This window comes from Solanum tuberosum, unplaced genomic scaffold, assembly GCF_000226075.1.
Source record: "Solanum tuberosum cultivar DM 1-3 516 R44 unplaced genomic scaffold, SolTub_3.0 scf01268, whole genome shotgun sequence".
Taxonomy (NCBI): domain Eukaryota; kingdom Viridiplantae; phylum Streptophyta; class Magnoliopsida; order Solanales; family Solanaceae; genus Solanum; species Solanum tuberosum.
Window position 1 is genome coordinate 1 of NW_006240252.1, and position 11,439 is coordinate 11,439.

Below are 11,439 nucleotides of genomic sequence, written 5' to 3' on the forward strand. Positions count from 1 at the left end.
TTACTTTTCAATGTTGTCCCTAGCTTAATTGTATCATGTTGCAGCAGCGTGATTGCTTAAAAGTAGTCTAATTATGACAAAAATACTAAATTAAGTGCGCCTTAGAGCTAAACTGATACAAAAATGTCTACAAAGAAGCCAACTCCACTAATTTGAGATTGAAGCGTCCTTAATTGATTGAATACCTAAAGATTATCAAAGCTGCACAACAGATTTGCTCATTTCCAACGCAAAATTAAGAGATTTAAATAACTCAGTAACCAAAAGCATGAACAAACCCTAGAGCCAGGGGAAAAAAGAGAGAAATTTCAAAATTAAAAAAGAAATATAGTAGTAGTAAATGTAAGGGTCAATTTTACCTTATGATCGGCGGTGTGAGAATGTGATTTAGCTTGCGTTTTCTTCGAAGTATTTTTGTGAGAATGCTGAGGCTTTGAAGTCTTCTGATTGGTTTGAATTGTCTCCGGCTTGGCGACAGATTCAACTTCCGATTTCCTCTTTTGGAAATAGTTCCCGAAAACTAGAAAAGCAATCACAATTCCGATGATCGCCGACAGAATCGCAATCGGAAGCATCGAATCCATTGCTGAATGCTGTAAATCTCGAAAATGGATTTCTCAAATCGAAATTTTCAGCAGTAGCCCAAGTGTTATCAATTCAAGCACGAAGCTGCGGCTAAATGCACGTTGAGTGTGTACATTTCGCTAGAGGAATTAAAAAACTATAAACTATACACACTGTAACAGTAAAAATAAATTTAATTATAAATTTACTATAGTACATATAATTTTACTATCCTGGTTAAAAAAAAAAAGGAACATTTACGACTCACGTTAGTAGGCTTGAGGATGGGTAGAGATATGCCTAAGAAATATTGAGGGTAAATTGATAAGGTATAATATGAGCCTCGATAGATGTGGAGGACGAGAAGTAGAGGCGTATCCAGGAAGGGGTCACCGGGTTCACGTGAACCCATGCTCTCCTCCTGAAATCATATATAGTAGTATTATATTTTTTTTAAATATTTAAATATAGATATGTGAACCCACACTTGAAGTATTATATCGTGCGATTATGTTAGGTGCACCTCTCAAAGTGAGGTTAGAAATTTGAATCTTTTAGTTATCTTGTTTTATTTTCTTTTTAAAATTGGGTAATGTCTCTCTAAGTGGTTTGGATAGGTAAAAATAACTTTAGACCTATAATTTTAAAATTTTAATTATTTTAGTGATAAGAACCTAAATGTTAAATCGATCAAATTTATATCTTAGATCCACCTTTTTGTAATAGTGCACCCATCATCTCAAAATCCTGGATACGCCTCTGACGAGAAGTAGGATAGAAGATTAGTTAGTACATAAATTAAAAGTGTCTTCTCAATTAGTACATTAGAAATAAAAGATGGTGGGCAGACCCCCATTTAGAAGATTAGTTAGTACATCAAAGATGTACCATATTGTTATCGTATTATACTGTGTTTAATGAATATAGTGTTTGGATAGATTGTATTGTTCTTCATAATGTCACATATTCATAATTTGAATATGATTAACCTGCAAGAAAAGTAGGGTACTACGGGGTCGAGCTAGAATGAAAAGGTAGGATAAAAGATGAAATATGATTATTAAATAATAAATAAAGACAAAATGAGAAGAAAATGTTGAGGTAACGACGCGATCACACCAAATTAGTCGTTTCATAAAATAGATTTTTTTGTTGTTACCTAACGATGAATTTAAACAATAAGATACAATAAAATTTAAGTAACAATCAAAACAAACATTTAATTTAAACTAACCATACATAGGCCAAAAAGTGTCTTCAAGAAGAAGAGTACTCCATTTCATGTAAGTGTAAGCTATCATTATCATTCATGTGGGCTGTGGCAAAGAACTAACAATACAATACAATGACTAACAACCATCCAAAGAAGGTGTAAAACATCAACAATTACACCTTGATTCAGTGATTTTCTAACTAGAAAAATGGAAAACAAAATAAGAATTATTAAAATGTTCCTTCAAGAGCTTGATGAACTAACTTATTATCTGTTTCAATTACCACACAAGTATTACCATAACCACTCTTCAACAAACTGAGAGTTTCCAGAACATCCATAATCTCTGTAAATAACTGCTAGGTATTTTATTTAAAAATCTTGCTTGCCCATTGATGAAATCTCCTCTTGCAGTTGGACTGTTATGAATATCAAAGCTAGCATTTATGTTACATTTCATTTCATTCTCATTTGATTTCTGTCAAGTAACTTGATTTTCAGTAGATGAAATATCCTATAATAATAACACCTTTGCCATATGAAATTCTTTACAAAATTTTGTGCCTTGAAAAGAATTACATTCAACACTATTAAGTGTAATGTTATGACAATTTTAACTAGAAATTTTAGTAGTAAGCAAATGATATATAAAGTTTGATCAACTGAGAAGGTACCAATTGACTCCAGTTTTGGACCAAATTAAAGGCATTGAAGATAGTCTATTAAAACAGAAAATTTCCTTTTACAGATACAAACAATCTTTCTTCTTTTAAGATAAACTTGGCCAACTATATTTAATACAATTACAAAAATTCAAGACTGTAATCCTGCTTAGTGTTTGAAGTTTAAAACAAAAAGCAAACTTGTACTCAAACTCCTTCACAGCCTCATGAATGTTGGAAGGAAGTTTCTTTAATATCTTCTTTTATAGATAGTTTCTACCTAAGCTGCAGATTAGTATAAAAGCAGTCAACCAACTGCCATGTGTAAATCCAGACTCCAGTAGCATGAAGCCTTCTTTAAAATTGATATATGCCTTTGCAGTGAATCAAATTCTTCTCGTGAAAACAATAAAAGAAGCACCAGAAACTAAGCAACTGCCATGTGCATCCTGCACTTTTAAAATTTAAAGAAAGTTGGTTTTGGATGCAGGGATCAAGTAGTTTCTTCAAATGGAAGAAAAAGGAGAGGAAAAACATAAAGCGATGATTGGTTTAGCTTTCTCACTGACCTTCTGGGTGTCAACGAAAAAAGGTACTCTACAAATCCCAAATACTACATTAAATTCCGAGGCCAGGATCTACTGCAATCTCTTTCTCTGATAGCAGTTTCAGTTTCTGTGAAACAAGATGAGATGAGTTCAGACTGAGGATATATTTCACTTGACTATTAGGGTTACGAAAGCGATGCACTAATTCCTTTTTCTGATTTCAGCCATCACCACAGTTTCTAACTTTGGCAATTTTTATAACACTATAATAGCCTGAAAAGCTGCTTCTCCAGTAAGATTACACTTCAAACAATTTGGATGTTGAAATGATGAGAAGGACTATCAGAGATTAATAGGTAACTTTGCTTGCATGCCTTTGCAAAAGACCCTTTTAATAGATTCAATATTCTCATACAACCAAAATTGAAGTGGTTAATCTGACATGGATTAATTAACTCATCTATGTAAAACTAAAAGTTTAGCTCATGAATAATGGAATGATATCTAGAGAAGTCTCCGAGTGATTGATCATTTTAAGATGAATGTTTTGCAAGCATGTAAAGAATTATTCACACAATTTAATTTTATTTTAAGAGAGGAAGATTGTCTGAATTCTAGAAAATCGAAGTCAAAGACACCTGACCAAAAACTCCTGGATGAAGTATAATTACCGTGATGTATTGAGGTGGATCATCTAGACTAGTTGTACCAAGGACCACTTCCCTCCTTAGCTTTGCTGTAAGCTTGTGACAAACCCTAAGCTGCGTAGAAGAAAATCAACAATATACCATTTCAGATGCCTAAGTGGAAAGGCAGTGGATGGAAATCAAAAGTTATGGAATTACCTCAGATCGAGTTGCACCACCGATAATGAAAACAAAAATCCGTTGTCCCATGTTCTTAAAATCAGTTGAAAAACTTCTGAGATTAGAGTCACTAGAGAAAATTCCAACAAAGACACACAAGACAAGATGAGGAATGTTAAATATGCAATGAACAATTTTTCGAACATATTTAAAATTAGATGCTGCATGCTATGCAAATCCTACTCCATGGAAAATAGTAATGAAAAATTAAATGAATAAATATGGTACTCTTTTTACTAAAAAGTGACAGTTTTTTCATATGGAAGTCCAGGAGGCCTGGATCTTCTAGGTTAAAAAGAAAAAAGGAACTCTAATAAAGACGATTTTTCCATGGGAGAACCTTGAATATCCATCATCAGAAGTACGAGAACGTGCCCAATTTGGAGTCCTCCTTGATCTCACTGAGCGTGGATTAGTAGATTCAGTAGTGGCCTTTGGTGGGACATTCCTTGCAGAAGATCCATTGACCCCACGAGGAGCAGTTTGAGAACTGTTCATGCACTGATAATCATCTTTTGACAAGTCACCTTTACACATTTTGTCAACCAACTCCTGAAAGAAGCAAGATTGGTTATATCATTCAGGAAGTATGAAGTATGAGCTAAGCCATTCAAAGAGCTATTTAATTAAACATGAATCATTTGGGAAGTCTACAATGTAACCAAAGCTGAATGTATTCTGCTTTCACACAATGGCAATTTGAAGAAGCATCTCTTATAAAAGCATTATTTCTTTCTTTGTGAGCATTGTAGTCCCCAAATTAAAAAATAGAGTTCTAGAAAGAGAGGCAATGGCAATTGACCCTGCTTCCAAGTATGGTAGTTTTCTGGAATATAATTCAGAACCCTTCAATGGTAAGCAGGTGAATTGGTCTTTAAGCAATTTCCATTTCAAAAAAGTACTGGGAAGGTATCCTCTATGTGGAGCATGCAATAAGATCTTCCAGTCATATGATCTTCTAGATATTCTCATTGCTAGGTCGTTTAGTGGATTCAGTAAGTCAATTAGGACCTAAATCCTACAGTTCATGTAGAAATTTGAAGTTAACCTCTATCTGGTCGCAAAGTTGGCAGTTAATTTGCTATTCCATACTAAAAGTCAACCTAATCTAGAAAATGAAGAAGATATAATAATATGGCTGGTAACAAAAACTGCAACCCTCTTATACTACCAATCTTATAAGCACTAAACAAAAGATGAAATATCTTGCGAGTTTACTTCTGCAAAATTATATACAAAGGAGGATTGAGAAGTCTTATAGCAAACCTCTATCACGGGATAAAACCGGAATAGCTGCCATGTTTCTTCCTCTCCAGTTCGATCCTTTCTAGCTGCATTCCCTTTCTAATATGCAAACAACAAAATCTAGCAACTGTCAGGTCTCATTTCAGTCATTATGAGAGCTGAAGACTCCAGGATAGTTTTAATGTTTACCTTTTGCGAATCAAACTTCAGGGAGAAGCTTCCACTTGGCTTCCGTTTTTCTGAACCCTCTAGCATTCTCATATTTTTCACAGCCTTCATATCCTCAGGTGACAGTTTTGCTAACTAGGGGAAAAAAGAATCTATATTAAAATTTTCAAACTTTCCTTAGATTCAAGTAGCAGTACAAATGAGCCAATACAAAACATAGCCATGCATTTAAGACAAAAAATAACAACTCTACAAGTTGATTCTAGGACATAGAATATGGATAAACTAGGGATGGCCATATTTTTCTTATAGCATAAAAACATTTGGTTGAGAACTATTTTCTCCAAAACTGGTTCATTCTATAAATAGTAACCAAGGCGGCCAAGAAATCCTGAGAGCATTGATGTAGAGGAGATAGCTTTTGTTGGTCCACATGGTGAAATTGTTACAGAAATTAGAACTTTTCCTCTTGATCTATTGTTCTCACTCCAAAATTTTCTTCTCATATGTCACATTTTCTAAACTACATCCAGTGACATTATAATTGTACTTGGTAAAATAAATGCTCGAAAAATCACAACAGAAAACTGCCTCAATTAAGCCAACTGCATTGTTGTTCATAGAAACCATCTTTTTCTTTTACTTTTTTTATTGTTCTTGTATTATTTGGAAGCATGCATAGAAACCCCAACATTTGAACTTGGAAAATTATATTGTTTGCAACATCCTATTCATACTCTTCTGATACTAAGCATTCTATGGATTCTTCAGTGATTTTCGGGCATCATTTTTCTTGATGCATCACGAAATCATTCCAGTTGCTCTTCAGAAGATTCTTTCTTCCCCTTAAATCAACAGACAAAACTACTACTCTCCAGTTATTTATGTGTCCACATACTTGTGCCAATCTACCATAAGATTGTTTGAACAAAACCTCAATGATATGCTAGATGGAATTCAGACTGTTTCAAAAATTTAGCATGTAGTAAATACCTGCATCAATTTCGCTGCTTTGTCGCCCTCAAATTTTTCTGGATACACAGATGCATAAATCATCATCAGGCGTAACTTATTTTCACCTGAAGTATCCTGCATGCAGCAAAGTTGTTACTTAGACCATGCCTTGTAGTGGAAATTACAATGAGTTCGAATATTTCTTCTGAGCCAGCACAAAAATTTCCACCTGCTTCGACCTCAGATAATGGATAACTTCCTTTGTTCCTGCATCGCCAAAGACAAGATCCTGTTCTAGCTGTCCAAGTTCCCGAAGACCCGTATCTCGGATAATTTTATTAAGCTCACCAGCAATCTGATCAATCAAGTAACGAAATAAACTTCAGCATTTTATTGCAGGCTAGGTTCATCACATTGTCAAATTCAATTGTTCCTAAATAACTAAAGAATAACTATATGGATATTAACATAGGTAAGACCAACGACATGGAAGATGCTATGACTTTTAAACACTTGCAGCAGGTTTTGTGTACGAATAAGATATGACCATCCCCATGAGCTCTACCACAGAAGGGGTCAGTAAGAAGCTGGCTGTTATTAGGGATTATACAAATTTAGAATACAAACCTAAACCAATGAAACTAGCTCCTAAGAATCGTACATCCAGAAGTACCTCAAAGTCTAATTTCTTATAGTCCACCTCTATTCAAGAACGATTTTAATTGTTAAAGTGTTACTCCATAAGAACTATTAAATGTGAAGAAGGGATAAAGCTTTAAGTTTGCTTTTTGAAAGAAACAAAGAAGTCCACGCATGGATCCAGTTGACCAAGGAACAAACCTCGACATGGGTAGATAGTCTCTCCTTTTGTTCATTATACTGTGGCAATGCTTGAACCATCTTCTGCAAGTCCCGTGTAGATAATTCACTTCCATCTCTAAGTAAAAATAAATTTGAATTGAGAAATCATCAGAAGGAAGTTTCATGAATAAAATTCTGTAAATCTACTCATCTGTAGTTAACAAATCACATCTATGATCAATTGGTAACAACTAAGACAATTAACAAGTGACTGAATGCTGCATCATCCACAGACATGGAGCAGAGTACGTGCTATACTCATTAAGATGCAGGTTTCCACAAAGTTTTCAAAGGAATAAAAATTATATTTCATAGCTTTAGAAACACCAACCTCTGCTCCATCTGTGCTGCCTTGTTCTTAGAAACAAAGTTTGTAAACCTATCATGGAGTCGTTCACTAGCCTGATGAAGTCTTCAAGTTAGGAGTTGAAGTACATATGACATGCACAAGCATTAAAGGAATAAGGTAATTCATGAAACTTACATCAGCTATATGAGTATGCCGTAGCTCCAACCAGACAGGATCCTGATCTTCCAAAAGAACTTCCTTCTTCTCAGGTGAACCACCTGTTTTGCTAGGAACCTGATGTGAATACATTTCGGTCAAACTTCAGGAGAATATTGATATAAGAGATCCAGAACATGAAGCAATGCGTACCTCATGTACATATTTATTTCCATCCATATCAAGCAGGTCATGGCACATGGCATCATATGTCCATTCATGAATCACAGGAGCAATCTAAACGAGAAGATTCATCATTTCATCAAGTTAAAAACGAAACATAGATAGTGCTGATTATTATTTTATCAACAAAATCAATTACAAACCTGGTCAACAGATCTGTCCAGAATCAATAATTCACATGTCTCCTTCTGTGGATAGTTAGGAATACTAGACTTATACGTAGTGATATTGTTCCATATGGCTGTAGCAAGCTTTCCAGCAACTAATTCACGGAAATTTGTCGCTGTTGATCCATCTTGTCCCTTGGAAGCTCTATAACGCACAAAAGGAAATTCCTGGATGTAAAGACAAGAGTTTTAGCAAAATTAAGTTGGTCACAGGGAACAGTAACTGGAAGAGACCCAAATAAAAATCAAAGACATTCGTGAAAATGCAATGTCTTTTACACCACCAAAAAACTTTACTTTTACCTAAAGAGAATCATAATTGCACCAACCTTTTCAACAAATTTTTTTTATTGATAGAATAATTGCAACATAAACTAATTCAAGGCTTTTACCAGTAGTCTTTTGGTTTGTTTATAAAATTCAGATGAAAGAGCATTGGTGAAGTTCAAGTTACCTTCAGTGAAGCAAAGACAGTGGAAATTCTTGAGGCCATTACATTCAAGGACGCTTCAGCACGCCGGGAATTTTGAGCACTTTCACCAAACAACTCTCCAAGTGCTCTTTCATGGTCAGTGACAAATCCCTGTGATAAAAACGGACAGATTAAAAAAGTCGCTATCTGCATAATTCTTCAATTAATCAACAGATGAGTACTCAATTACGAATTAGTTGAGATCCTCTATGTGAATCTTCTACATCTATTCCTTTTAATTCAGGTCCATTTCATGTCTTCATAATATTTCATTAGTCAAAATTGTAAAAATAAATAAATATAATTCCCAGTTTATAAACAGATATTGAACTAAATGCTCCAAGTAAAGCAAAAAAGGTGTTCATCGAGATATTTGCCAAATTACCTGGCTGTCTATTGGAAAGTACTCAAAATTCATCTGCATTGTGCCAAAAAAAAAGAAGGAAAAAGAAGATTCAGTCAAACTTGTGAAGAGATCATTTTCATGATGCATGTAGTATTGTAGACAGAGACATGTGATCATTACCTCTCCTAGTGCACCTATACGGGGTATGACACTTGTGTCATTCTTGATGCGCGCAACCAGGTCCTTAGGTATTGGGTGACTGAAGTATACATATGCTCTGAAAAGATAGGTAAATAATAGAAGTAAGATGACAAGAACCAGAGGATTCAATTAAATTGATCAACGTACGGTACACAAAATTTTATGGAGAATGGGATCCTGTCCATACTTCCTGTATAAAGGTTCTCTTCCTGACATATCGGACAAGAACATGACAACACTGCAAACTCAAATTTTAACTGTTAGTTCTCATTTGTAAGTGCTGCAGAGGGAAAAATGACCTGATGTTTCGGAAAAGAATCAATGAATAAACTGACTTTAGAGATCAAACATAACAGAGAAGAAAGTACATGCAGAAGTCCACATCATGTACCAAAATGTGTAAACTTTATTCAAGCCATAGATGAGGTCCTGTTCCTTCAAATCTCACGCGGAGAATAATATTTAAATTTGCTTCTTTGAGTAATTAAACAGATTTAGTTAAAAATGAACTACGTTGTTTTCTTATTTATTCAAATGGATAATTTGTATGTAATTCAACTAATTTCATTGTTATTTAGTAGTTCCAAGGACATGCACATTCTTTTGTTTGTTTATGTAATTTCATCCAATACTGTTTATCTTTTACCCTATTGTTTCAAGTTTGTTAATTCATATAATCAAATCAATACATTTCTTACATTTGAAGCAGAGGGTCGCTTGTCTTTTAATCATCTTCTCAGAACATAGTTTTTTTCTCATTCTAAAATGAAATTTTTGTCCTTATAGTTACATTCTTCTCAAGGTTATTCTGTCAGTTTTGTTCACTCCTACCATTTTAAGCATTATTTGATGAAAAGAGAAGATAACACAACAGAAAAAGGTATTTATGTAAACAGTCATAGAAGACAAGTTGTATCCTATGCAAAGCATGGCCATAGTCTAGGTTAAAGTTAAACTGCAAAAATGGACAGCAAAAGGTATTTAGAAGAAAAGAGAGAGAGAGAGAGAGAGAGAGGAAAAAAGCACATCATCTCTAGTCTAATCCAAGCATTGATGGCATCAAGCTCAGTCTTTGACTATTGCGAACTATGCAGAGTTGAATAAAATCTCTTTTTTTTCTTACTTTGAGAAACAACTAAAAGGGAAATATGGCTTCCACCTACTCAAACATCCTAAAGTGTGAAAAAAGGTTCTCTTCTACATTATTATGACAGGATAGGCAATAGATTTTAGTGAACCAGTAGGGATCTTAGTGCACAATAATCTCTCATTACAAGAACTGGTAAAGCTTAAATGCACAAAGCTTTCAACCTGCAATCCAGGGTAAATGTTATGATCATTTGAAAATATTTTTCTCAGCTTTTAGCATAGAATTTTCAAATTTTTTATCAGAACTTAAATAGCAGACCACGTGACATCTAAGATTATTAAGTACGGTTATAAAATAAGACATATTCTCCAGCCTACATTCAACCCAGGAATTCCATTGGAATAGAAAATGACCAAGATTCCTGGACTATGCCCTTCTAAAGCATAAAAAATTGCATCTCGCCACAAAAGAAGTCTGTGAAAATAGTTAGGTAGTTGTTCTTTTGTATTTCACTCCTTCCAGGTTATAAGGTTTGTAAGACCTCAAAAATATTTTTACTTCATTAAGACAGAAATGACAGGCATTGGGCATCCTAAGTTGAAAAGAGGAAGCAAATGGAGGCATTACTGGCGGACTATAGGAAAGCAAAACTTCTTAAACTCGGTCAAGTAGATTATAGAATGCCTGAGACCATTTCCTACTTATTAACTGAAGGAGAGAGGAATTTGCATGAAAACAGAAAAAGAGGATTGAAGAGGCCGAAACAAAGACTTTGAGATTTATATTTAAGAGGAGAGGAGATTGTTTGATTCAATTGGAACTTTGTTTAATAAATATGGGAAGTGGAATCTCCCTCTATTATCACTGGAATATTCCTTTCCCTAGGCTTTGAGATGTCTAGATCATGGAAGACTATCACACTAGCAAAGAGTGGAAAAGTCAGATGTCTGTAATGGTAAGCTTTGCAATCAAAGTAATTTGTGTCTCGACTATAAAAGTTTATTTTCTTTGATGAAAAGTTCCTAGATCAGTAGGTACTAGAATTTTCCTTATTATTCCCAACACTTAAATAAAGAACAGGTCATGGTTCAATGGACAGGGCTATACCATTATACTATTCTTAATCTATAAATACCAAACAGTGCATCAATCTTGCCCTGCGTTCCTTGTATCCCTAGCAGCATGGTCACAACCAGATACTATGAAGTAGAAAGACCAAGTGAAAGTCCTCTAAAACAAAAGCCTTATTTCATTTCCAGCCTTCCTCTTACCCAATAAAAGTTAATCAAAATTTATTAACAGCTTATGACTAACACAAATGATGAACAGAAAATTTTGGAAATGGGTACAACTCATATGGGAATTTGGTGGTAAGTGTGAGGCGTAAGGGGGGT

At 34.5% G+C, this 11,439-nt stretch overlaps 1 protein-coding gene across 2 annotated transcripts; it reads right to left on the bottom strand.

The window, feature by feature from the left end:
* Window positions 1–2,529: 2,529 nt before the first annotated feature.
* LOC102585719 (protein transport Sec1a-like) lies at window positions 2,530–9,187 on the bottom strand. 2 transcript variants are annotated; one of them, XM_015305843.1, is made up of 18 exons: window positions 9,143–9,187; window positions 8,935–9,031; window positions 8,794–8,826; window positions 8,391–8,519; window positions 7,913–8,104; window positions 7,740–7,823; window positions 7,566–7,664; window positions 7,413–7,483; window positions 7,061–7,157; window positions 6,450–6,575; window positions 6,260–6,355; window positions 5,288–5,401; window positions 5,120–5,197; window positions 4,194–4,405; window positions 3,833–3,923; window positions 3,659–3,748; window positions 3,009–3,114; window positions 2,530–2,888 (listed from the first exon to the last, which is right to left on the bottom strand). In XM_015305843.1, the coding sequence occupies exons 1-17, from the start codon at window positions 9,184–9,186 to the stop codon at window positions 3,058–3,060; spliced, it is 1,710 nt and encodes a 569-aa protein (XP_015161329.1). In that variant the 5' UTR covers window position 9,187; the 3' UTR covers window positions 2,530–2,888; window positions 3,009–3,057. The 2 variants fall into 2 exon arrangements, with proteins under 2 accessions (XP_015161329.1, XP_006368001.2); XM_006367939.2 differs by having other exon boundaries at window positions 2,530–2,893.
* Between the last annotated feature and the right edge of the window lie 2,252 nt (window positions 9,188–11,439).

Bases quoted from the DNA above. Each gene is read 5' to 3' on its own strand.
- LOC102585719 (XM_015305843.1), bottom strand. From the start codon at position 9,186: ATGTTCTTGTCCGATATGTCAGGAAGAGAACCTTTATACAGGAA. The intron at 6,576-7,060 runs GTTTGTTCCTTG...TTGATTGATCAG, and splicing joins GACTATCTACCCATGTCGAG to ATTGCTGGTGAGCTTAATAA. The intron at 3,924-4,193 runs GTTCTCCCATGG...AATTTTCTCTAG, and splicing joins TCTGATGATGGATATTCAAG to TGACTCTAATCTCAGAAGTT.